At 49.4% G+C, this 27,398-nt stretch overlaps 1 protein-coding gene across 1 annotated transcript; it reads left to right on the forward strand.

Annotated features, from left to right (window-relative positions):
* Positions 1-26,803, forward strand: EHD1 (EH domain containing 1). Its single transcript, XM_048514285.1, has 5 exons — positions 1-581; positions 6,502-6,599; positions 21,451-21,863; positions 23,752-23,916; positions 24,585-26,803. Exons 1-5 carry the CDS (start codon positions 178-180, stop codon positions 25,107-25,109), a joined length of 1,605 nt encoding a protein of 534 aa, XP_048370242.1. The 5' UTR covers positions 1-177; the 3' UTR covers positions 25,110-26,803.
* The last annotated feature ends 595 nt before the right edge of the window (positions 26,804-27,398 follow it).

Below are 27,398 nucleotides of genomic sequence, written 5' to 3' on the forward strand. Positions count from 1 at the left end.
AGTCCGAGGCGGGCGCGTGGCGTCTGCGGTGCATTGCGCTGTGGCCGGCGCGGGCGTGCCTTTGTCCTTGTGCGATTCCCCGCTTGTAGCGCTGTTGAACCCGGGGCCGCTCCCCGCCTATAACGCTCCCTTTTTCCCCACCCCCGGCGCTCGCGGGCAGTGGGCCTGGGCGCCAGCATGTTCAGTTGGGTGAGCCGCGACGCCCGCCGGCGCAAGGAGCCCGAGTTGTTCCGCACCGTCTCGGAAGGGCTGAAGCAGCTGTACTCGGGCAAGCTGCTGCCGCTGGAGGAGTACTACCGCTTCCACGACTTCCACTCGCCGGCGCTGGAGCCCGCCGACTGGGAAAACAAGCCCATGGTGCTGCTGGTGGGCCAGTACAGCACCGGCAAGACCACCTTCATCCGGCACCTGCTGGAGCAGGATTTCCCCGGCATGCGCATCGGGCCCGAGCCGACCACCGACTCCTTCATCGCCGTCATGGGAGGGGAGACCGAGGGTGTCATCCCGGGCAACGCGCTCGTCGTCGACCCGCGGCGACCCTTCCGCAAGCTCAACGCCTTCGGCAACGCTTTTCTGAACAGGTAGGACGCGGCGGCGGGGCTTCTCCGCGCGACGTGCGCCCCGCGCGTAGAGCTTAGCTTTCTTCGTGCAGGGAATACTTTTGAGGTCTCGGAGAGCCGCGCTCTGCATTGATCTCGGGTGGATCATCTCGCTGAGAACTAGTGCTGAAACTGTAGCGTATTGGTGGAGTTGGGAGAGGGCTGTAAATTCATTTCTAGGAGAAGTAACATTGCGTTGCCGCGGGGGGGGGGGAGATGGGGCGTTTGGGGTGCTCTTCTGCAGTGCCTCGCTAATGGTCGCTTGCATCTAGTTCTCAGATTCTTTCTTAGGCGTGGGTCATCTTCCCCCTTACTGCCAGGGCATCCTGCGAGCGTCATGAACTCAGGGGAACGCTTTTGCAATTGCGTCCCAGAGGGAGGTTGTTGCAAAAAAGTTCTCTGGAATCCACGGGCCCCGCCCAGTCTTTGCCCCGCTCACGAACTGCAGCGACAACCCGTTTTGAGCTCTGCCTCCCTTGTCCCAAACTGAGGGTGCTTCTCAGCGCATTTTTGCCCAACCAAGGCTGGTGGTCGCTTCAGTGACCGTGGGAACCCAGCTTTAACTGGTCTGCTGCATTATAAATATGCTGCCCCCTTGATTCCTGTTCGCGGTGGCTTTTCCTTTGCACACTCCTGGAACTTCCTTGCTTTTTGTGATGCTGTGAAATGCACAAGAGGGAGACAAAAAAACAACCAAACCGCTGTGTCTCCCCACTAAGCCACACACACCCATGAGACAGGAATTGTTGTGCTGCCTGGGCAGAAGGGCGCTTAAATGGACCGGGGTGTCAGGAAGAGTGTAACCTCTCCCCATGTGAAAGGCTCTTGAAGCTGTCTACTTGTAACCCTGGCAGCTTTGTGCCTGCTGTTCCCTAGCTGAGGAGTGCGAGCAGAATCCACCCATGGAGAGAAGCTTTGTCTCGAAAGCCCAGCTTGCTGCCTGGTTGGAAAGGGGCGTGGAGATTTGGCTCGCAGCCTGCAAAAGCTCTGCTTTTGCTCTCCTCTCCCAGTGAGAAGTTCCAAAAAGAATGGGTAGAGGCTGGAGGGATGGCAGAGCCCTTTGGGGTGCACTTCTCAGTTTATGGCCTTGCTATGGGGCCAGATGGATTTATGGCCTCAGACATTAGAACCTCTTGGGCCGTTTCTTTAGTGCCCACGCGTGCCCCACTCCTTCATGTGGCAGAGGATCAGCTCTGTCAGGGTGGGGGTGATGCCCCAGGCGGCTTCTCAGCTCACACTGTGGCCCCACAAGCAATTAACTGCCTCCTTTGGTGTTCTCTCCCCATTTAAATTCTCAGACCTGAACTCTTGAACCAGGGAGTTAATGTGTGCAGATTTTTGCCTAGCATGAAATGAATTAGTTGGCACAGAGTCTCCCTCTCAGCCCTAGCCCTGCCCTCTTCAAGGTGTTATCTGCCCCCAAAGCACCTGATTTCCAGTTCTTGGCTCATCCAGTTAAAATCCTCCCTTCAGAATGAGAAGAACCTTTGCCAAAGGGAGAGTTTTATCTGAGGCACTTATTGGGGTTTGGGGCAGCAGATTTGCTGTCGGTCAGGTTTCCCTTGCTGGCCACTATTTCAGAAATTTGAATGTTTTCCGATACGTGTCTGTAAGGTGTGCTTTACCTCCTGAAGTTTGAAAAGGTGGAGGGTTTTTATCAGTTCTGTGTCTTATTAGGAGATCGTACAGAACTTCGTTGCCCTCTGGGGCAGGATCAAGATCTGAGTACCCTGATTCTGTGGGGAATGTGCTCGGAAAACAAGCTGTGTTGGTTTCACGCTGGGTTGTCTGTTGTACTATCTACAGGTAGCTTTGTAATGCTCGCTTCACTGGAATGTGTGCCTCAAACCTTGTAAGGGGGACAGTTCATAACTGTCTCTCCTTAATTTCAGCACTGCCCAGCAATGTAAATAAGGTGTCCTCTTGGCCTACCCATAATCCTCTTTGTTGGTCCACTGTGTTCATGGATGGGGGAGGGACACCGTAGACACCGCTCATCTTATAATCTCCAGAGGGATTCCCACAAGAGAACTGTTGTGTTATTGTAACCTGTGCCATACTTGTTGAGACTGCTGCCCAGTCCTGTAATGAGTACCCTGATGTTGAAAGGAGACAGTTGAGCAACTTTACTCAAAAGAATGCTTGTCTGCAGTCTCCTGGGCCAAGCAGTCGAAGTAGGAAGGAATTCCAGCTGAGAAGTCAAGCTGGGGAAGGTTGGGTTTTTTTTATTTTCCTGTTATGTGCCGGGCCAAAGCAACAGTGTCAGTCTGCTGGTATTGGGTTCCTGCAGAAGCTGGTGCTTTCCCATGTGGTGCTGTTCCATGTAGGACTTTTATAGGCGGGAGCACATTTTTATTTGCTTAAAACTTATATTAGCCGCCTTTCTCCCTTGTGGAACTCAAGACAGCTTACAATAAATAAAATAAAGCATAATTTTAAAAAACCCACACATAATACAAACATCAGTTATAAAATTCCATGAACATCAACTTTTTGAAACCTATTAGGCCTGCCAGTGAAAAAATTCAATCAGAGTCCTAAATAAAACTTTTGACTGCTTCTGAAGATCAGCAGTAAGGAGCGTCCAGGCACATTCTCTAAAGAGTTTGTTCCATAAGCTTGGGGCTGTTGCCAAAAAGGTCCTGTCTTGTGTGCCAGCCGGACTAGGCTTTTCTCTGAGATTTTAATTCTCTAGCTGGAAAGTGTGGGAGGCGACACTCCTCCAGATACTCAAGTCCCAAGCCACATAGAGCTTTAAAGAATAAAACCAGCACTTCAATTGGTCTTGAGAGCAGATCAATAACCAGTGTAATTGCTACAGTATTGGGGAGTATAGTTCTGGAAACTGATGCTGCCCAGTGGTCTAGCTGCAGCTTTGGAATGCTCTTCAAGAGAAGCCCCAAGTAGAGCGCATTCCAGTAGTTGAATCTAGATATAACTAAGTAAAGGAACACTGTGACTAACTAGGTCTGATTAAATTAGGAACTGGTGCGGTTGACGCACCAGCCAAAGCTGGATAAAAGCACTCCAGACCACCTCGGCCATCTGGTTTTCTAAGGTGACTGCTTTGCCAAGTAGCAGCAAACACAGCTTTTCAGGGGGGTGTAAAACCCCATCCGAGGCAGGAGTGATCAATTCTCCAGCCTGCTTTTCTATTAACCTGGAGAATCTCTGTCTTCTCAGGATTTAGTTTCTTCATCCAGCCCATTGCTGACTCCAAGCGCTGGGTCAGAATATTAACAACACCCCTGGAATTAGGTGGAAAGGAAGGTAGAGCTGGGTGTCATCTGCATGTTGGTGGCATTGCAGCCCAGACGTCCTGAAGACCTCTTCTAGTAGCTTCATGTGGATATTAAGCAGCATTCGTTCTTCCCTGTCCTGCAAGGGGATCTCCTCTGATGATTCAAAGGGAAGATGACACTGACTTTTCCCTAAACAATGTAAAGTGGACACCCCCTCTCAAAGAAATAAGTGCAGCAGGCCCCCATGTTCCTCTTGTTGAAGGGGAGTTGTGCCCATTCTTCCTTCAAGCTGTTGCTGCTCTTGCATTCCTGTTAAAGAGCATGGGCTGCATGCAGTGGTGGGATTCAAATCATTTAACAACCGGTTCCGGTGGTGGGATTCAAATCATTTAACAACTGGTGGTTTACAAGCACCATTTTAACAACCAGTTCTGACGAAGTGGTGCGAACCGGCTGAATCCCACCACTGGCTGCGTGCACTTATTTTTTTTCTTTATTTTTACTACGCTTTTCTTCCTCACGGGAACCAAAAGCAGCTTATCACATTCTCTCCTCCCCCTTTCTTATCTCCCTGACAGCCCTGCGAGATAGCTTAGGCTGAGAGATTGTAATTGGCCTGAGGTTACCCTGTGAGCTTCCATGGCGGAGTGGGGATTGGAGCCCAGCTGTTCCAACTCGGATGTGGGGGCAGGGGACACCTAGCGTCTAAGTGGCTTTTGGCCTATCACTAGGGAGGCAGAAATGCATGATGTGATGGATCCTACCTTTGGCATACCACTCCATGGAGTAAAGTATATTTATTTATTAAAATATAACCATCTTTCCTTTGGGCTCAGCTTTTTTGAAACCTTCCTCTGAATTTATCTCCAAATTTGGTCCCTGTACATGGGTGGAAAAGTCTCTTAAGGGCAGTAGTCCCTCTGACCACAGTAGGGAACTTCGGTAAGGAAGTGAGCCACCTCTTAGAGCTCCCCCTGCTGGTGGCCGCCTCATCTGTATGGTGCCTGCACAGCAGTGTTATTGCACAGCTTACAAGGAACCTTGCTTAATGTGGATTAGTTGGAGCATGGTTGACTCCACCCCTCCACACTTGTAAGGAAGATGCTCCCAGTGTGGTGTAGTGGTCAAGAGTGGAGGACTCTAATCTGGAGAACTAGGTTTGGTTCCCCACTCTTCCGCAGACTCATATCTGGTGAACTGGGTTTATTTCCCTGCCGTTACACATGAAGCCTGTTGGGTGACCTTAGGCTAGTCATAGTTCTCTCAGACCCACTAACCTCACAAGGTCTCTGTTTTGGGGAGAGGAACAGGAGTTTGTAAGCCACTTTGAGACTCTGTCCGGTAGAGAAAAGTGGAGTATAAATCCAAACTCTTCTTGGAGCCACTGATGAACCTTTTATACAAAAATACACAGGTACCCTGTTTCCCCGAAAATAAGACATCCCCTGAAATTGAGTCGTAGTAGAGGTTTTGCTGAAGTGCTAAATATAAAGCATCCCCTGAAAGTAAGACGTAGCAAAGTTTTTGTTTGGAAGCATGCCCGTCAAACAGAACACCAGAGCATGCAGCTGTGGAGTGGAAAAATAAGACATCCCCTGAAAATAAGACATAGCACATCTTTGGGAGCAAAAATTAATATAAGACACTGTCTTATTTTCGGGGAAACACGGTATGTTACTTTCTCCCTCATTGAAGGATGCTAGTATGGGCTGTAGTGCTGATCTTCCCACCAGAACTGTATTGGAGATTGGATCTGGAGCATTGTATTCTGCTCGCGCGCACACACACAGAAACATGAAATTCCATGTTTGTAAGCTGCTTTGAGACGCCTTACAGGAGAGAAAGTTGTACAAATCCAATTTTGAAAAATTAGTGTGCATGTGAACTTAGGATGACCCCCTTGTTTTCTTGATGGCTTACATGAGGAGAAGAGAATAATTTATTCCTTGTAAATAAATGTGGTGGCTCCAGGGATGAGCGGTGCTGTGTGGATCTGTGTTTCCCTTTTGGGCAGAGGTCCAAACTTCCCAAACTGAATGGAACCCAAGAGCATTCTCCTCTTCCAGGAGAAGTCAGCTGCGTTTGACTGTTGAGAGAGAGCCGGCACCTCTCGTCCATTTGTGCTGAGTGCTGGTTCGCTGGCTCATGCGCCATTCCTAAAGCTGTCTTCCCACTGGAGGCTAGAAGTTATAAGAGGGCCTTGAGAACGGTTACACAGTAGACATTGAAACAGAACCACATTGGGCACCTGGAACTGAAAATCTGAAAAGTCAAAAAAAGAACAAATCGCAGGGAAAGGATAAAAATCTGTACAGGAGCCTAGTATTTCTTAAGGAGTATGGTGTAGGGAGAAGTAGAGGTCACCCTGGAGCAGAAAAGCCCCAACCCGCTCTTCCTAGGGTGAAAAGCCAAAATCTTCACACTAGGATTCTGCAGTTTGGCACGATCTATATGCTGGACTCTGCACAGCATGGGAGCAGTATCTGTCCTGGCCAACAACTTGTCGCACTGAGATTTATTTTCCCAGAAAGCAGAGTGTAGAGGTGGGTTGCAATGGCATAGGTCGTCTGGCTGGCTGTGAGGGTCTTTGGTGACTGTATTTTGGCCCAAGCCCCAGCAAGCAGTGGTTGATTTCCAACTCTCTCTCCTCCTGCTTTCAGGTTCATGTGCGCCCAGCTACCAAATCCTGTTCTGGACAGCATCAGCATCATCGACACCCCGGGAATCCTCTCTGGTGAGAAGCAGCGGATAAGCAGAGGTAAAGAACTTGTAAAGGGGTGGGGTCTTCAGTGTTTGTAAGGATGAGGGCTGGCTGAGCAATTATCATGATTCTCATTCTAATCCCTGTGGGCAATGGTGTTGTGTAGCCAGGTGTATTATCTTGTCAGAGCAGTCTGGCTCTGTGCTTTGTGCAAGGTTCTAGCGTTCTTTTTCCTGGGAGTGGCAGGGAATAGCCACTGCTCTGAGCCTCTGGCATAAGCCTGCTCTCTTTGGCCGTGATCTCGCCTCCATGGAGGAAACTCACCTCACCTTCCCAGATGGGCTGAAGTTTCCAGGCATAAAACTGGGGAACTCTGTGGCTAGCACTCTTGGCCCCTAGTTCTGTTTTTCACAACTGCCACAGACTCCAGTGCCAGGAGGGAAGAGCTTTTTGGATGCTTGGGGTTGCTGCCTTTCATTTCTTGGATCTGGGACAGAAGACGGTGGTGTCTCCTGCTGGGCCGATAGTGAAACTTTTCTTCTGTTCCCGATGGTGAGCTAAAAATAGCAAGGTCCTTGCCCTTGAGAGGCTGGCTGTCTTCTCCTTTCTCTTCTTCCTGTTCCTGTCGGCACCTTGGGACGTGCCCAGTTCTGCCTAGTGCCTCTGCACCCCCCCTTTCTTCTTAAAAAAGTTTATTTGACACAGTTGTATTCTAAGGGGAGGGTCTTGCCTGAAGATGAGATGTGGAAGAGGCATCAGGTCTTCCTGTGCCTCAATCACTATGTTAGTGTCCTGTATGTGGGGTGGTGGGATGGAGGGAAATTCTTTTTTGGAGTGACTATGTTGCCGGCAGTTCCAAAATCCTACCCTCCCCTGCTTCTCTCTCTCCCCGCTAGGCTGCTAGCAGGAAACTGCTGCTTGCCGATAAGGCACCGCTTGACCCCAGCAAGTGAGAAAGCCGGATGTGGCCCTTCGTCAGTCGTCTCAATACAGCGATTCTCCCTGCTTGGGTGTTGTCAGAGTGTTGCTGGGCTGTTCATTTGGTTTATGGTCTGCTTCTAAAGGGGGATTGCAGGAGTGGCCAGTTCCACTCCCAGATTTCTGCAGGAACAAGGTGTCGCAAGGGCAGAGTGCAAATTTCAGGTCACGGCTCTGTCTTTCTAGGGTAGGCGGGTACCTCATTCATTCATTCATTCATTCATTCATTCATTCATTCATTCATTCATTTATCCTCATTGATGGAGCAGCACAGAGACCCCCCTCCCCCCCAACAAGGCTGATACCAGTCCAGAGGAACCAGTAGCATAATTAAAGAGAACATAAGAAGAACCCTACTGGATCAGAGCAGGGATCTAATTAGTCCAGACTCTCATCTCACATAGTGGCCAGCCAGTTCCTCCGGATGGCCAACAAAGAGGGCATGGAAGCCTGGGCCTCCTTTTCTTGATGTTTCTTTCTGGCACCGATTGATTTACTGCCTCTGACTGGAGATCCCTTGATTCAAGTGTGGCATAGTGGTTGAGAACGGTGAACTCTATTCTGGACAACCAGGTTTGATCCCTCACTCCTCCATGGGAGTAGCGGACTCTGATGAACTGGATTTGTTTTCCCGCTCCTACACATGAAGCCTGCTGGGTGACCTTGGGCTAGCTACAGTTCTCTCAGGACTCTCTCAGCCCCGCCTACCTAACAAGGTGTCTGTTGTAGGGAGGGGAAGAGAAGGCGTTTCCCTCATTGAAGGATGCTAGTATAGGCTGTAACGTTGATCTTCCCAGCAGAAATGTGCTGGAGGTTGGATCTGGGGCATAAATTCTGCACACATGTTTGGGCCACAGAGGCATGGAATTCCGTACTCACAACTCTTGACTCAGCCCTTTCTTTTAAAAGCCAACAGCTGCTGAGCGTGTACAGCCTTGCCCTCCTCTGGCGAAAGCATCGCGCCGTTAGAAACTGGTTCCTGTTGTGTTTCCCAATTTCTAAACCCGACCGAGGTTTTCTGCGCTTTCAAACTCAAGCCTGACCATTTCCAAAACAATGTTGGGTGTGTTCAAAATAAAACTTCCCACTCCCAGGCAGCTTATGGCAAACTCATGAAGAGCTGCATGCAAGTTAGTGCAGCTCTGCTTAGAATGCCTTTTGTCCCCTGCAATAGTAGCTGCTCACAGGGCCCCTGTCATAGGCAATCTCTATGCGTCAAGGTAGGCTTCAAGTTGGATTCCGCTCCTGGCGTCATGGTTGGATTCAAAGGATCTTGATTGGGAGGTTCTGTTCCCTTCTAAACCCACTGTGGATCTCAATTATGCTGGGTTGTGGTTTGTTCTTTCTTGGGTCAGCTGCTGCATGGTGTCTCATTCTGTTGCATGTGATTTACGCCAGCGGCAAGGCTGGGCACTGCAGAGAACAATCGGGACAGTGTCTGTAGAATTCCCTGCAAGGTCAGGAAATCACACACAAAAAAATGTGGAACTAGGATTGTGTTATCACAAGCCTTGGCTTTCATTTTTAAAAAGAGAACACGTTTCATGATAGACTTGAGAACCAGTGTGGTGGTGACTGGGTGGAGTTCTGCACTGATACGGTTGTGACGTGAGTTCAGATTTCTGTTTGATCGCAAAGCTCGGCCGGGTGACCTTCGTCCAGTTGCTCTCTGAGCTTAGCCTACCTTGCAGGCTTGTGTTACGGGTACTGTAAAAGGACAAGTGAAACTGTGTATTCTACCTTGAGTTTCTTGGAGAAAGGGCAGTACAAAAATTCTCGGCAGAACTGGCAATTCAGTTAGTGTAATTTCAGGAGCCAGAATTAGTTGTGTCAAAATGTTTTGGGTCTTCAGTGGCCTGGATCACTGCCGACTCTACCTGCGGCTTTGCGGAAGTGAAAAGTTGATCTTTCTACAATTTATGTAAATAACAGAAGGTGAGTAAGGTGGGGGGGGGGGGGGTTGGGGATTGTCCAGGCAATAATAGTGGCGCAGTTGGGTTACTTTAGGCTCTTAGCAGTTCATCCCCACACCTGCAATGGTGCATAAAGTAGAAAACTACAGGCTGCCAGGGCCTGGATGTCAGGATAGAAAAGGGCAGCTACAGGATAGGCTTATCTTTGAATTTCTTTGGCTTGTGAAAGCTTACATCAGTTAATACATTTGTCTCGTAAGGTGTGTCCACCTATTGATTGCTAAGGCTAACTGCGTTGGAGTGCAGCCGTGAAAGTCCTTTTTGCTCCACTGGGTGAGATAAGAAAAAGTCCAAAGCACCTGTCCCCAGGACTGCTGAAATAGCTGTTTCCTGAGAAGGAGGAATTGGACATGCAGAGACTGGTGGCTGGAGCGTATATTTAGTAGACTTGTCCTTTCTAAGAATCGTGTTCATGCAGAAGAGCACAATTTGAGTCCAGTAGCTCCTTAAACCCCAAGGATTTCCAAGATTCAAAGATTCCCAAGTGCAGGTTGTACTAGCACCTGACAAAGGGAACTTTAACTCATGAAAGTGCCATCAAATTGCTTCCAACTTCTGGCGATCCTATGAATCAACATTCTCCAGAGCATCCTACTGTTGACTGTCTTGTTCAAGTCTTGCAAACTGAGGGTCATGGCATCCTTTATAGAGTTAAACCATCTCGTGTTGGGTCTTCTTTTTCTTCTGCCTTCAGATTTTCCTAGCATTATTATCTTTTCCAGTTACTCTTGTCTTCTCATAACCATTTTAGCTTCTAGGGACAGGTCAGGCTTGATTTGATCTAGAATGCACTGATTTTTGTTGGCATTTTGGGGGCTTTTTTGAAAGCTGGAAATCTTATCGCTCTTTAAGATGCAGGACTTGATTTATACTGTCCTCCTGCAGACCAACCTGGCTACCCACCTGAAACTTCTCATGCAGGGAATGGTTGTTGCTGCCTGAGCCCTGTTGCTGGAGGTTTGGGAGCCTTTGGCATCCATCCCCACCTTTCGGGCCACACCTTTGTGTTCCTTATCTCAGCATCTTGGAAAGAATGTGCAGTGCCCAGCATAGCGCCTTGTTGCTTAACTGTCAGGCTGCCCGGGCTGTACACATTTTTGTGTGGTTTTTCACAGTGGAGCGAATTGAGTCACAGGAAGCCCCGTTCTGCTGGGGCTCCCCACGACTATTGTTCAGAACGCAGAGCTTTGTTTTTTTCCATACATCGGCCAGAGAGACCAGGAAGCTGTTCAGCAGCCAGCAGGGAAACTTCTGTCCTACCTGGGGAGGATTCAGGGAATCCACAAGAGGCAGGAAATCCTAGCCCTGTGCCTGTTGGAGGCTTGATTTAAACATGTTGCTCATGAGGCAGAATTCCCCCCTCCCCCCCTTTGAGTCTTTGCACCGGCAAAGCTGTCATTTAAACCAGGCCTTTGCTACCCATGCAAAGCAGCCACATACACTGCGAGTCCCAATTTAAACAAGATGCCTCACGAGTGCAGAACCCCAAAGGGAAGAGTTTCTGCTCTGCCAGGGGCACGTTTAAACCGAGCCCAATTCCATACTTTTGGAGGAAGGGACCGCACTTAAAGGCAGCCACTGGAAAAGCCAGATTTCCCCTGCGCTGAAAGGGAGGGACTGTGGTGTTTCCTCTTGGCTTGGAGAAAAGCCTCTGCTGCGAGTCACTAGGTCGCTGACAGGAAACCAGATGTGTGCACCCAACTTGGAACATATTCCCCGTTCAAAAACCAGCCCGAAAACAACAGGGCGTCCATGTTGCAAACGTTGAGAGGGCAGCCACGTTCAGCTGAGAGGGAGCTGGGGTGTCAGTGGGGCTTCAGAAGTGTTGTTTCTAGGCCACCTGGTTCTGTCACACTGCGGACTGCCCAGCAGAGCCTCTGGCTTTTACGTTCCCTGGAGGAGCTGCTGGAGTCACAGATGAACAGGTGGGGGATCCGGCTGCCGGGTCTTGCCTTCAGCCCCGTCCCTGGGGAGTTCAGTCGGTTCCCATCATTGCAGCCTGCCTTCTCAGTAGCTTTCAAGCCTGGCTCAGCCTCGGCAGCGTGAGAAACTTTGTGCCTCTTGGTGTGTTTTCCTCATCGCTGAGTTAAATTGCAGCCTTGGATATGGGCCAAGGCTTCTGTGGTGGAGAGCCCAAACCCCATCTTAGTAGCCTCTGGAAGCAGAGGGCTTGCAGGCCTAGCCTGCTCTGGCATTGCTTGATACTGTGGGTGTAGATGCATGAGGAACTAGGTGGGGCTAAGGGTTTTTTTTTTTTTTGCTATCTCTTCTCTCCCCCTCTGCCTGTGGGAAAGCTGTGCCCCACGGTGACCTCAGGCCCGTCAGCAGCTCCACTCTGAACTCCCTGTAAGTTGCCCGAGGAGAAGTTCTCCTTTGAGCAGTCAGCCACAACTCCTCTCTCCCACCCCCGTTAAACCAGGCATGTTTGTTCACCAGAGTCTTTAAAAAGCCCCCAGTACCATCGGTGCCTGGCCCACACCCGCATTCTCCGCATTTTAATCCACATGGATGCCAGATTCGTTGTTCTCTTGGAATCCCTGCTTCGCTGACGCAACTGCAGCAAACTTGGGTGTGGAAAGGGCTGGGCAGCTGATTCCCTTTTTTGCCACCCTGATATGTATGGTTGGGTGGCCGAAGGGCTCCATTTGTGGTTGTTCTCTGGATCGGCAACATTAGAATGGAACATAGGCTTTTGTGGCCCCTGATCTCCTTCTCCCGAGTGGACCTAACTTAGCATCTTGGCAAGGGCTTGGTGTTCGTTTCTAGGAGCACATATTATTGTTTATGTTAAGACCTCTGGATTTGATCCCATATGTATCTCCAGTTTTAAAAAGCCCTTCAGAGCAACCACTTGTTGGAACAAACAGTACTAGACTAGGTGGAACGTGGGGCCGTATGTGGGCAGCTTTCTGCACCCCCCTTTTTCCTTCCTTCTCCAATGCATGTGGTTAAATTCAGTAGAGCTCTGTCTGTCTTAAGAGATAGTTTGTCAGAGCGCAAGAAATCAAAGGTTGAACTGTTGGGAAGGGGTTCTGACAGTACATAGGTCGATGTTTCTTGGGTTCGGGAGGTTAGCTGTTGCTGGCCAGGCACCTGCTTGCCGATTAGCTGTAGACTTTGAGTACAGTTCTTTCCTCCCCCCCTCCGTGCCAGATCTTAACTTCCCGAAGGAAGAGGTTGCAGCAGGAGGCAGACCTGGCAAGAGTCTCGTTTCTCTTTCTCTTCCCTTCCTCGATGGTCAGCAGATTTGTATTATTCTGAGAGCTCGGAAAGGGGTAAAAATAGGTGATGGGAGCCATGTGGTGCGTTTAAAGTTCAGAGCCTGCGAGAAAGGCAAGGGTGTGCATATTGTTGTTTTAGGAAGATGAAATGCAGCGTTATCAGCTTTTACATCTGACTATTGAAGTTTTAGTTCTACTGTGCTGTTAGTCTCCTAATAGCCTGTAATCTGTTTTCTTCTTCACATAGAGTAAAAAAACCCTCTGCACTTCCTCTGCCCAAGATTTCTGCTCTTTCAGAAACCCTGAACCCTCCAGCCATTTGTCCTCTCCTGCCCCTATAGCTGGGATCCCCTATAGCTCAAATAATACCTTCTGCGAAAACTGTTCCTTCCCATTTTCGTTCCGAATAACCGTGAATGAGGATTCTGGGAGCTTTGTTGAAGCCATGAATGAGGAACATCCCCAAACATCCCTTGCTTGCTCTTGGAGATCTAACCTGGGTAGCTTTGTTATCTGTGGATGGTCACCAAAGGCAGGTGCATCTTATCTTCCTTGGACTGAGCAGATGCTGACCAGAGTTGGTTTGCATGGATCTATTCCAATGCAGGAGGATGGTTTGGATTGTTTCTTGAGTCTGGAATGGTCCAGGCCAGGTATCCAGCAGAAGGAGTAGGAAGCCGGTGCTCTATTTCTTGAAGACTGGACCAAACCCCACTGTGGGAATCCCTGGGAAGTCCAACTAGAGAAGTAAAATTTACTTGTTTGTTTGTTTGTTTGTTTGTTTGTTTATTTATTTATTAATTATGTGATTTATAAGCCGCCTCACCCCCGAAAGGGGTAAGCCGTGAAAGAAGAAGAAGAGTTGGATTTATACCCCCCCTTCTCTCCTGTAAGGAGACTCAAAGGGGCTTACAATCTCCTTTTCCTCCCCCCCCCCACAACAAACACCCTGTGAGGTAGGTGGGGCTGAGAGAGTTCCAAAGAACTGTGAGTAGCCCAAGGTCACCCAGCTGGCATGTGTGGGAGTGCACAGGCTAATCTGAGTTCCGCAGATAAGCCTCCACAGCTCAAGCGGCAGAGCGGGGAATCAAACCCAGTTCTTCCAGACTAGAGTACACCTGCTCTTAACCACTACGCCTTCTTAGGGTTTTCTAGGGAAGGCGCTTAGGGAGAAATTGAAACATATCTACACTTGTAACTTTACTAAATCTTATTTCCATGCTTTCAAAAGTATAGAATTCATAATTTATAGCTTGGTTAATGTCTAGCAAGTTCCTTATGCAGTTGGTACATTTCTTATCTTTTTAGCACGCCAAATTGTGATTATACCCAGTTATAGGAAAAGAGAACTGCAGACTTCCCCCTGTGCCACCTTAGGGCATGTAGAGAAAGAAATAAAAACCGGAAGTGGAGGACAACTTTTGCAGTAAGCCACGTATTTGGACAAACAGTCTTGCACAGTTTCAAGACCAGCAGCTCACTCGGATGTAGTTAAACCTCTTAATGCTGAAGCCACCAATTGCAGTAGTATGTTGTGGACCAGATTAGTCATATTTAAATAGAAAAATGTATATTTGAAAAATATGCCGACCTCATCATTGCTCACTTGGCATGTAAATTTGTTCTGTCGGCGTATTTATAGAATTAAAGCCTAAATGCCTTCGTTTTCCATGAGCAAAACTGAAAATGTTCCAAGTACTTGAGAGAGCCTTGAGCTGGATGTCCCAGGCTGGTCTGATCTCATCAGATCTTGGAAGCTGAGCACGGTTGGCTCTTGTTAATAGTTGGATGGGAAGTGCAGGCTTGCTCTGGGAGGCATACAATAGCAAATGACCTCTGATGGTCTCTTGCCTTGAAAACCCTCTTCGATTGCTGTAAGTTGGCAGCCACTCGATGCCAGTTTCCAGCACCACTTAAGAGAATGGCCAACTGCTTCACCCTGTGCCACCTAAGGGCATGTGTATGTTTTGCTGTTTGAGAGATGGGGAAAATAAAAGTTGAAATGGGGAGTGTGTGTATGGGCAAACAGGCACAACGGTTTGGATCCAGCCAACTTTTTGTTTGCTTTAATTGAGTCAAGATGCCTAATTGGGTGAAATGGTAAGATAAAAATGGTCATAAATAAAAAGGGAAGACTTTTAATTATCCAAAGACTGTGTAAAGAGGAGAGACTTAGGGAGCTGTGGATGTTTAGTCTAGGGAAGCGAAGGTTAAGGGGGGGAACATGATAGCTATATTTAAATATTTGAAGGGATGCCATGTCAAAGAGGGAGCAAACTTGTTTTCTGCTGGACATGGAGTAATGGATTCAAGGTGCAGGAAAAGGACACGGACACGGAGTAATGGATTCAAGGTGCAGGACATGGACTAGGACACGGAGTAATGGATTCAAGGTGCCGGAAAAGAGATTCCACCTAAACATTAAGAACTTTCTGACTGTCTGGGCTGTTTGACAGTGGAGTTCACTTCCTCAAGAGTGTGGTGGAGTCTCCTTTGGAGGTTTTTAAACAGAGGCTGGATGAAGATATGTCGGGAGTGCTTTGATTGGGTGTTCCTGCATTGCAGGGGGTTGGACTTGATGGCCCTTGGAGTCTCTTCCAACTCTATGATTCTAGGAGGCTGTGGTAAGGAATTAGGAGAGATTGACTAAAAAATGATGAGAGCTATCTAAGTTGTTTTGGGTTCCCATTAGGGAGAATGGTAAGGGGTAAATGAAGTAAGGGATAAATGAATAAACATATGGGATGAGATTGTATGCAGGGGTTTGTTTTGTGTCAGTCCTGTGTCCTGAGGTTCACCTGCACTAGGAAGAACACTGCCTCTTTCCTCGGCTGCTCCTTTATCATTTGCGTTCCAATCTGTAACTGGTCTTGCGCCCACTGCAGCGCCTCACAGAATTCAGCAGGCCTTCCCATCTAGTAAGCTTGTGAAGGATTGCAATCTTGGTCAGAGAAAGCATCAATAGCTTAGATACGAAGGCCGGTTTTAATCTGGGCGGGCCAGTTTTGTTGCGGCTGTGAAGTAAAGCCGCTCTTTTGGGGAAGCTGTTTTGGTTCTGTGTGTCTCTGAAATAAGGAGCACAAAAAGAAGACATTCGGCTGTTCCTACCTGCTATGGACGAGGCCACTGGGAAGGATGCAGCTCCAGGCACTCCTTTGCCTGTATGTCCATCATGAGGATCTCCAGCTTCCATTACTGTGGCCCTCAGAAAGCTTGGGGGCAGTAGCCAGACCATCCCTCTAGCTCTAACTGAGGATGCATACACGAATGAATACCACAGCTCTGTTATTGGGAGCTCAGAGGAGTGTGTTCGAGATACCTGCCCTGCAGTTACTCTTTTGGCGGCCAGTCAGTCATTGGGTTCAACTCAAGATGCCGGCTGACCCCTTCACGACCTTGGATATTCATCTCTGCAGGGCTGCCTCTGCTACTATTCTGTACCTTGACTGCTTACCTGAGCAGACTGTTCTGCACATGCCATCCTGAAAACGGGCAAGATTTACTACTGCATGTGCACATACATAAACACTGTGGACGTATACCCCTGTTTATTGTGCTTATCTGTTAGGTATATGTGCTCATCTGCTTTTCTACTTAAGTAATGCCGTTTTCTGCATTTAGTGTGACACGTGCCTTGTTTCAGATTTCTGTAGGTGTTCAGCTGTCCCTACCCCTTCTCTTGGTGGTGGAAGCTCTTCGTGGGACAGGCAGCTCCCTGTGCACCTTGACAAGGGCTTACTGTTTGTATGGAAAGGGACTACAAGAAATGAGGATCCTGGGGCTGAAACCTGTTGAGCAGAAAAGCCGGGCAGGTGGGACCCTTCTGAGAGGCTGTCCCCTTCTCTCACCATCCTCAGCGCTGGACTCTTTCTCAGCCTGGGGAGCAAAGCAAAGACGTGCCGCTGCCTCATCTCTTATAGGAGTGTCCTGGTATTAGGGCAAGAACTCCATTTTAAAATCTAGGCGGAGCATTTTTCTCCTTCCTGGTGCAGGTATTCAGGGCAGTGGCGCGTACCTGTGGGGACAAGCTGAAGGGCAAGAGGCCAGAGGCTCTTGATGAGGGGCTTTTCTCACAATACTAGGACCAGGGGGCATTCATTGAAAATGCTGGGGGGAAGAATAAGGACTAATAAAAGGAAACACTTCTTCACACAACGTGTGATTGGTGTTTGGAATATGCTGCCACAGGAGGTGGTGATGGCCACTAACCTGGATAGCTTTAAAAAGGGCTTGGACAGATTTATGGAGAAGAAGTCGATCTATGGCTACCAATCTTGATCCTCCTTGGTCTGAGATTGCAAATGCCTTAGCAGACCAGGTGCTCAGGAGCAGCAGCAGCAGAAGGCCATTGCTTTCACATCCTGCATGTGAGCTCCCAAAGGCACCTGGTGGGCCACTGCGAGTAGCAGAGTGCTGGACTAGATGGACTCTGGTCTGATCCAGCAGGCTAGTTCTTATGTTCTTATGAACAGCCATGGCCTTGAAGGACACCTGGTGGTGGCCATTCCAGAATGCTTTCTGTACTTTTTGCTTTGCCTACTGTGCTTTATGTGAAGCGTGTGTGTGTGTTCAGCAAATAGTTTTGGGTCCCCCTCTGGGGAGGAAAACCGGGTTTTAAAAAAATATGCTGAATAGGACTGAAGTCACTCCTGCTGCTCAGAAGTATACCAAACCTGCAAGACAGTGTGGGGGGTGTGGGGCAATGGCAGGTGGAGTAGGTAGCACATGGGTGCTTTTAAAGAGGTTTTCAAGTCGACCCATTCGTAGGGTTGCCAGTTCTGGGTTGGGAAATATCTGGAGAAATTGTTGTAATGGTGGTAGATCTCCAGCTGCCAACTGGAGGTTGACAACCCTATAACCAGTATTTGGGGAATGAGATGTTCCCAGGTTTTTAGCACGTGCACTCTTGCCCAGGTTCCCTTTCAGGCTTTGTCAGCACACAATTAGAAATCCTATATAATTCTGTGGATGCAGAAGAATTGGACAAGCTGGGCTGGAAATATCAAGGGTGTTTTGCTATCCAGGCACTTGGAGCCATAGGACTGGTGCTTAGGGATGTGAAACTCTCAAGCTTAGATTAGCGATAGAAATATACCCCCTCCGCACTCCCCAGGCAATGCTGGCAAAAAATAACTCATCTGTTGTTCCGTCCTTCGAAGTGCCAAAAGCATTTAGATGGCTGACCTCACTGAACCGGTTTATCAAGTAGTTACTGTATTTCTACAAACACAGAACCAGGAGCTCCGGCCTTGTTGCGCCTGTAGGCATTTTTGGGTCTCAGAGAATGGGGACATGGTGGCAAAATATGGAGAGATGGGGGTGTTGTGTGGTTTCCGGGCTGTATGGCTGTGTTCTAGCAGCATTCTCTCCTGACGTTTCGCCTGCATCTGTGGCTGGCATCTTCAGAGGATCTGATAGTTGGAAAGGAAAGCAAGTGGAGTATATATACCTGTGAGTAAAGATCAATAGGTGAGGGCATCTGAATAGGAGTGGCCTGGCAAGTGAGTAACAATGAAGTGAAGCGTGTGAGTAACAAGAGAGATAGCAAGGTCAATCGGTGAGGCATCTGAATAGAAGTAGTCTGGCCACACAGCACCCCAGTGGTTCCGGCCGTGAAAGCCTTCAACAATACATATGGGGAGATTACCAGCTAATCATCCTTGCACAAAAAGGGTAAATAATTTTTTGAATGGGCACTCCCCATGGGTATAAAGTTGAATGTTGATCCCCCATGAGGTCTTCTGAAGCATCTGCTGTTGCAGTGAGATCCAGAAAAGCCAGGACTGGTTCTTGGCATTACACAAGACCCCAGGAGCTACCTTGGTGCCATTGTGGGACCAATGGGCAACACATTGAGGCTTAAAGCTGCGTTGACTTGCAGCTAGGCCTTTGCTCAGGTGGGGACACCACCTGGCCTTTGTTTGTCTAAAGCCAGCGTGGTGTAGTGGTTAAGAGCAGGTGTACTCTAATCTGAAGAACCAGGTTTGATTCCCCGTTTTGCCGCTTGAGCTGTGTAGCATATCTGGTGAACTAGATTACCTTGGGCACTCAAACACATGCCAGCTGGGTGACCTTGGGCTAGTCACAGTTCTTCGGAGCTCTCTCAGCCCCACCCACCTCACAGGGTGTTTGTTGTGGGGGGGGGGAAGGAGTTTATAAGCCTGTTTGAGTCTCCTTACAGGAGAGAAAGGGGGGATATAAATCCAACTTCTCAAACCACCCAAACTGCTGTGCAGAACCTTCCTCAAGTCATTCCATGCCTTTCCTGTGGTCCAGTCTTTACTGCAACTCACATCCTTGTGGACCTCTCTGAGAGGAGAGAATGCTGGGTCAAGGGATGTTTGAGTAGGCATCTGATGGGCACTTGACAACCAGAGGAAAGCATGAATTTATGCATAAGGGAAGCCAAAGCCCAGGGGTAGGGGAGAGACTGCATATTGACTGCTCGCTGGAAGAACAGAAAGCTGGTGAATAGGGATGCCAAACTTCCTGGCAGTGGCTGGAGATCTCCTGCTATTACAGCTGATCTCCAAGGCACACAGATCAGTTCACCTGGAGAAAAATGGCCACTTTGGAAGCTGGATTCTGCGACGTTATCCCTGATTGAAGTCCCTCCCTTCCCCAGATCCCACCTTCTTCAGGCTCTACCCCCCAAAATCTCCAGGGATTTTCCAACCTGGAACTGACAACCCCAGCTGCTTGTGTAAACGACTGCCTCTTGGGGGGTGGGGGGTGGGGGTGAGGTGGTTTTCAAAACAGTTAACCCAGCCCACAAAACTGGCTCCTAAGCAAGATGGCAGGAAAATGTTCTTAAGTATCTTTTGTGGAGGACATGCCCCGTAGACTTGCCCTGGGGCTGGGGAAGTCTGATTCTCCTGGATTGGGAGGGGTTTATGCACAGGTTTAAACTTGTGAGTAGCTAATGTCTCTTCCCCCCACCTCCCGCCTTCCCCCCCAGTTCTGGGCAATTAGCCTGAGCACTGAAATCCCCCTGAAAATTCTTCCTTTTCCTGCTATTGCATGGTTTGCACAGAATTAGAAAAGGAAGTTTAGTCTTGTAAATGCAAAGTTTGGGGAAGCTGCCCGTCCGGCATAAGTTCCCATGTGTGTGGGGCTTCAGTGCTGGGCCACTCGACTCAGTTGAAACTTGGGGAGGGGGGAGCCCTTTTTTTAATGCTGACAGCTGTAGGGAATTTCCAGAATTCAGGAAGTGAGGTCATAGTTGAAGAGAAGGGAATTTACTTCCCGTGGGTAAAGCTAAATTCTCAAGGAATTATGCAGAGGGGTTGGCAAGAAGATTTTTTTTGTGCCCCCTGAGGTTAGGCTCCCCCCACCCCCCATCAGCTCCTTTAAAGTATGCTTTGCTGAATATTTATGTGGTCCAGTATGTTTTCTTTTTCTGGGGAGTCTAATGGAACTTTTGGCTCTGAAGAGCGTGGTTTGAGAGGTGAGGTAGAGAATGATTTTTCTACAGAGCAATCCGGAGGACCCTCTGAGGCATAGCTCCTGGTATCATGCCATTCCTCTTTGCCTGTTTGAGACATTTTGTAATAATTCGCTGCTGTAGCTACGCGTTTTAGAGAAGCGAGCAAAGCTTTTGATTGGGTGGGGGCAACCATGGCTGTGTTGGGCATCTGAACCTTTGAAAGTCTAAGGACCATTTCCCAAGTTCCCCTGTATGCCAGTTGAGGCCTTCAGGTTGTCGTTTGCTGGCTGTTCACCTGGTTAAGGTGGCCCACTAGGTGTTCACCACCACCACCCCCGGGCCCATGCTCTTTTATTGCACCTCCCATCCTATGGAACTGACTCTTTAAGGAAGTGGGGTGGTCCACCCCATCTCTGAAACTCTCAGAAGTCCAAAGCCATTTTTTAAAACTAGGGCTGTTAATGTGGTGTAGCGTGCAGGCACCCTAGCCTGGCCGGTCAAGGTGAGCCTAAGCTCATCCGACCTCAGAAGCTAAGTAGGGTCAGACCTGGTTAGTCCTTGGAATGGAGACCACCAAGGAAGTCCAGGGCTGCTGCACGGAAGCAGACAGTGGAAAACCACTTCTACACATCTCTTGCCTTGAAAACCTTATGGGGTTGCCATACGCCAGCTTCAACTTGGTGGCGCTATCCTCCTCCACCACCCTGCAGGTATTTGGGAGGAAGGTATTTCGTGTTTTAGGGCACCTCCCTCCTCATACTTCCAGGAAAGATGGGATGCCTGCAGCGGGGATGAAACTACACGCTGACTAAGGGGTACCCAAGTGTTTAAGAACATAAGAAAGAGCCAGCTGGATCAGACCAGAGTCCATCTAGTCCAGCACTCTGCTACTCGCAGTGGCCCACCAGGTGCCTTTGGGAGCTCACGTGCAGGATCTGAAAGCAATGGCCTGCTGCTGCTGCTGCTGCTCCTCCCGAGCACCTGGTCTGCTAAGGCATTTGCAATCTGAGATCAAGGAGGATCAAGATTGGTAGCCATAGATCGACTTCTCCTCCATAAATCTGTCCAAGCCCTTTTTAAAGCTTTACCAGACGTATTGATCTTTTTCTAAAGAAGGGCATCAGAGAACCAACCCTGCCTTACAGTTCCCCTTCCCATTTTCCGAGAAGCTCAGCATTCACCAAGGAAAGTACCTGTGGGCGCCATTTTGAGGAACCCTGATTTGGAGCTTTACGTGGTCAGCTGAAACAAGGAGGCAATACGCCACACACTTAGCTTGCCCGGTCTAATACCCCCTTTCTTTCCCACAGGCTACGACTTTGCAGCGGTCTTGGAGTGGTTTGCTGAGCGGGTGGACCGCATCATCTTGCTCTTCGATGCCCACAAGCTGGACATTTCGGACGAGTTCTCAGAGGTGATCAAGGCCCTGAAGAACCACGAGGACAAGATCCGGGTGGTCCTGAACAAGGCGGACCAGATCGAGACGCAGCAGCTGATGAGGGTCTACGGCGCCCTCATGTGGTCCCTGGGCAAGATCATCAACACGCCGGAGGTTGTGCGGGTCTACATCGGGTCCTTCTGGTCCCACCCGCTCCTCATCCCGGACAACCGGAAGCTTTTTGAGGCTGAGGAACAGGACCTCTTCAAGGACATCCAGTCCCTGCCCCGCAATGCCGCCTTGCGGAAGCTCAATGACCTCATCAAGAGGGCCAGACTTGCCAAGGTACGTAACCTCTCACGAAGCCAGATGCTGGGCGGGAGGAAATAATATCCCTCCATATTGCTGTGACCTGAGTGGCCCAGACTAGCCTGATCTCATCGGATCTTGGAAGCTAAGCAGGGTCGGCCCTGGTTAGTACTTGGATGGGAGACCACCAAGGACATCCAAGGGTTACAATGCAGAGGGAGGCAGTGGCAAACTATTTATTCATCTGTTGCCTTAAAAATCATACCAGAGTCAGCTGCGACATGACTGTGTATTTCATACACATTCATGTGACTTCATAACATGGATTTATATGTGTCAGGACAAAAGTGTGGCTGATTAGAGCAAAAAGCTTGCCCCTGTGATGTCTGTGTTCCAGACCCTCCTAGCGAACACCCCCAGCCCACCCATTCCTGCTGGCTGAGTGGAATGTGTTGGTTCCACAGTTGGCGCATAGGTTGATCCCATAGATTTGTTCTGCTAACAGCACTTTCCTGTTAGCCTTTTTCTTGAGGAGTACCAAAGGAAAGTGTTGCTATCAACAGAAAGACCCCATGCACTTGCTGAGGGTGGGTGTGTTCTACTTAACGGCAGAGAAAGCAAGTGCAAACAGCTTTTTAGAGCCCCATTGGCCATTTTGAAAAAAATCCTTGGCATCTTCATAACATGGCTGTCCTCAACACTGGCCTTGTCTGCCCACTTAGGTCTTAGGTGTGTTCAGTTGAGGGCACCGCGATTTAAGAAGGATATTGATAAGATGGAATGGGTTAGGAGGGCAACCAAACTGGTAAAAAGGTCTGGTGTCCATGCCCTACGAGGAGAGACTTAGGGAGCTGGGGATGTTTAGTCTGGAGAAGTGAAGGTTAAGGGGGGACATGACAACTATATTTGAAGGGATGCCATGAGGGAGCAAACTTGTTTTCTGCTGCCTCAGAGACTAGGACAAGGAGTAATGGATTCAAGGTGCAGGAAAAGAGATTCCATCTAAACATTAGGAAGAACTTTCTGACAGCAAGGGCTGTTCAACAGTGGAATTCCCTGCCTCAGAGTGTGGTGGAGTCTCTTCCTTTGGTGGTTTTTAAACAGAGGCTGGATGAACATATGTTGTGTGTTCTTGCATGGCAGGGGGTTGGACTTTGATGGCCCTGGTGGTCTCTTTTAACTCTATGATTCTACATTTTGTGCTTTCTAGCTCTCCCCCTCACTTTCCTTTTACACTGTGTAAGATGACAGTCAGCTTGGCCTGACCAGGATCAGAGGGAGGGGAGTCCTTTTGAAAACAGAGTTTAGCTCTGCCTCAGCCAGTGGCAACAGGAGTATCCATGCAGATAACCCCATCCCCCGTAGCCACTTTGTGGATTCCCTCTTGAGCTAGATTAGCAGGTTTATTTTTAATCTGGCTTAACAGGGAACGTCCTGGGAACTCTTGGAATGAAGGCGGTGTCATGTAGATATTCCCTTTTAATGCCGGGGCTTCTTGCTTTCTGTGCAAGTAGAGATCTTCTGTGCAGAAGCAAGTCTTCCTCTTTCTGAGGGCTTTGGACCACCTGTATCTGACCATCAGACCTGGTGGCAACCCCCAACTCCCAACTCCAGACATCTGGGTCTTTTTGTGGGCCTTTCCTTCCAGCTTCCCTGCTCAGAAACTACATGCATGATTTTGCCACTGGGCAGAGCCTTGTTGCAGACGAGGATTGGTTCAACCTTAGTCTAGTTTAGTGATCCTGTGTATGTCTTTGCTTCTTGCATATAGTGGCCAGGCCAGGTTGGCTTTGCCAGAGACTGGACCAGCTCTTGAGAGTATCTGGTATGGGAGGTTCACGGTCCTGAAGTACAGAAGCAAACAAGCCTCTTTGGGCGGTCAAGGTAGAGGTTTCAGGCACTTCACTCTTGGCTCTTCCGGCAGGTCCACGCTTACATCATCAGCGCCTTGAAGAAAGAGATGCCCAACGTCTTTGGAAAGGAGAGCAAGAAGAAAGAGCTGGTGAACAACCTGGGCGAGATCTACCTGAAGATAGAGCGGGAGCACCAGATCTCACCGGGGGATTTCCCCAACCTCCGGAAGATGCAGGTACGGCTCAAGCCAGAGAAGATCCCGTAGTCTTGGAAGCTCTTGTAATGTGTAGTGGACTTCATGGTCTGCGGTGGTGTCAGCTTGGAGTCTCTTTTCTTTGGGGAGAAGTGGGTGGGAGTTCCCAGGGTGTTCGTATGATACACTTGGGTGGAAGTAGTTTTGGATGGCAAACGCATGTGGGAACCTCATGTCCTAGTTTGGGAGGAGTATTGGATCAGGAAAACCTGCAGTGTGGCTACTACAAAGATTGTTCGGGGACTGAAGCCAAACGTATTCAGGTCTCTGGGAAAGCAGGATTTAGGAGGATTTTGGAAAGAGTGGTTCATCCAGCTATCCCTTGGGGAAAGGATGAAGCAACAGCATAGACGGGGGCAAGATGCTGACAAACCAGCGAGCTCCTCCAATATCGAATATGGCTCTGCAGAAGTTGCCTATGAAGTCCCTGAAGCCTTTCCAGGGGTGCGGATGAGCCTGAGAAGGGTGGTCAGGCATCTGTGGGGGATCCCTTCCTTGCAAAGGAAAGGGGGCAGATGAAGGCAACGGTTGAGAACCTCTTGAATTTGGTGCTCCTCGAGGGAGGGCAGCCAGTTGATGCTCAAAACCTGGGCTTAACTTCCCCTTATTCCTGCCGAACAGCTGCTGACGGCCCCCTTCTCTCTCCCCAGGAGCAATTGTTGACGCAGGACTTCAGCAAATTCCAGCCGCTGAAGCAGAAACTGCTGGATGCCGTGGACGACATGTTGGCCAACGACATCGCCCGGCTGATGGTGATGGTGCGGCAAGAGGAGTCCCAGATGCCCACGCAGGTGGTGAAGGGCGGGGCCTTCGAGGGCACCATGAACGGGCCCTTCGGCCACGGCTATGGGGAGGGTGCCGGCGAGGGCATCGATGACGTGGAGTGGGTGGTGGGCAAGGACAAACCCACGTACGACGAGATCTTCTACACCCTCTCCCCCGTCAACGGCAAGATCACGGGGGCCAGCGCCAAGAAGGAGATGGTGAAATCCAAGCTGCCCAACACAGTCCTGGGCAAGATCTGGAAGCTGGCCGACGTGGACAGGGACGGGCTCTTGGACGACGAGGAATTCGCCCTGGCCAACCACCTGATCAAGGTCAAGTTGGAGGGCCACGAGCTGCCTGCCGAACTGCCCACTCACCTAGTGCCCCCCTCCAAGCGCAGGCATGAATGACGCTTTCCCCTCCTGGGGGGCCCCCCTTTGACTCTGACCCCCCTGCTGTAGGGGCTGGACTGCTGCCCCCAGGAGCTGGCTTTGAACTCCCCCACCCTGTGAGAACAAAATACCCCCCCTTCTTGAATGAAAGGAAGCCCATGCACAGAAACTCTTTGAGAAATTTTTAATACACGCGCTACATTTTAAGGCAATAATCTTCTGTTCCTACCTGTAGTGTTGGGGGTGCAACCTAGGTGCTCTTTCCCAGGTGGGAGCTGGTGGGCGGGGGAGAGAGGGACCCTTTTCCTGTAGCGTTGCGACCATAGAAATGGGGGGTTGTGGGTAGCCTGGTTCCCTGTCTCTCTTTCTCGAGAGTGGTTCACCAAGAGCCTTCATGTTTGGACATCTTCCCTCTGTCATGTGACCAGTCAATACTAGGGCCGGGATGTTGGAAGGAACAACATCGCACAAATGTCTGTCGCATCCACACACACACACACACACCGGTTCTGCTTTTTCACTTCTTGTCGAGCCCTTGTTCCCCTGTCCACCGGAAAGGTGTGAGCAATCGCCGAAGCAGTCTTCGCACTACACCACCCATTGCATTTGACGCAGGTACACAGCGTGGCCATTTCACATGTGGGTCTCTCACTTCTGCCTTTTCCTGGTGGGTAGACTGAATCACCTTTTTCGGCAGCCAGGCAGAGCTGGAGAGCCTGTTCTCCCCCTCCTCTCCCCCGCCCACAGAAACATGTTTCACTTGCTGCCTCTTCATTCTTACTGGGCCACCCAGTATTGGTTTGGTACTGCGTACCCCTTGACGTTACCTGGTGCTGGCTTTAGGGATCGCTCAACGAATCTCTTCACCAGCCTGGGCCTGCAGTCATTCCCAGGTGTCAGGACAGGCCTTCCAGCAGAGAGGTGGGTCGCCCTGAAGCCTGAGGCTCTGATTACCCTCGTTGGCAGCTCTGAAGTTAAGCTTCCTCTTCTCGTTCAGGAGGGGAGCTTCTGTGCCTTCACTTAAATGACAGAAGCATTTCAGCAAAAGCGGTGGTTTCTTAACATCCGTGGTGACGGAGCATTTGCTGAGCTTCACCCTGAACACGCAACATGAGTGCCCTGCTCTGGATCTCCTCTGTACTCTGGGAGATTCCCCTCTTCCCAGATCCACGAGGGGGAGGAGTGAGGTCCCTCTTCGGCTGAGGTAAGTGGGAAATGTGGTGCTGAATCAAATGGTAATCTTCTCTAGATGAGATTCTTGGGTGTCCTCTGTGCCTACACATCTGTTGAACACGGGCTTGGACCCACAACCGCTCACAATCCCTGCACCTAAATGATGGAAGAAGTCTGGGTGTTGTGGAAGTCACGTTGGGGATTTCTGATTTTCTGAAGATGGTTATGGCTCTGGGGTGCTGTGGATAAGGGGGTGGGATTGAGGGAAGACTTTGTAGCCCCTCGATTGTGGACCTTTGTCCTGGAGGAAGGTATTATGGCTATGTCCCGTTTCCCAGCCAATGCCCATGAAGTATGAAAGGAGTGTTGCTGGATGGGATTGTCTTGCTCAGCAGAGGAACTGATGATTAGATCGCCTTAACCACGGGAGGGGGAATAGAACGTACAGTCAATCTCTTGTTGGCGGGAAGGGTGTACAGAGGAAGGTCTGTTTTAATATCCCATCCGTTTTCACTGGTATTAAAGTTTATTTGAAGCTCTTCAGCTGCCTGATTTTTATTTTTAATTTATTTTTCCTTTTAAAAAGTTGAGTTAAAATTGTCTCAAGCCAAAAGTATAGGCAGGCTGCCGTGTATAGGAGCAGCACTGGCGTAGTGGTTAAGAGCAGGAGTACTCTGAAGGAGCCGGTTTTGATTCCCTGCTCTGCCGCTTGAGCTGTGGAGGCTTTTCTGGGGAATTCAGATTAGCCTGTGCACTCCCACACACGCCAGCTGGGTGACCTTGGGCTAGTCACTGTTCTTCGGAGCTCTCTCAGCCCCACCTACCTCACAGGGTGTTTGTTGTGAGGGGGGAAGGGCAAGGAGCTTGTAAGCCCCTTTGAGCCTCCATCCAGAAGAGGAAGGGGGGATATAAATCCAACTCTTCTTCTTTCTTCTTCTTCTTTGGGCTGAATAAACTTCATTGAGGGGTGGGGAGAAGGAATTCAGTGCAGGTACCCTCTACCACTGAAAGTTAAAGGAGAAAATGCCAAAGAAGGACAACATGTGAACATCAAGAAGACAAAAATAATGACTACTGGAAAATTACTTAATTTTAAGGTGGACAATAAAAGTGAAATTGTTCCAAGACTTTCTA

This window comes from Sphaerodactylus townsendi, linkage group LG01 (genome assembly GCF_021028975.2).
Source record: "Sphaerodactylus townsendi isolate TG3544 linkage group LG01, MPM_Stown_v2.3, whole genome shotgun sequence".
In the NCBI taxonomy this organism is placed as follows: Eukaryota; Metazoa; Chordata; class Lepidosauria; order Squamata; family Sphaerodactylidae; genus Sphaerodactylus; species Sphaerodactylus townsendi.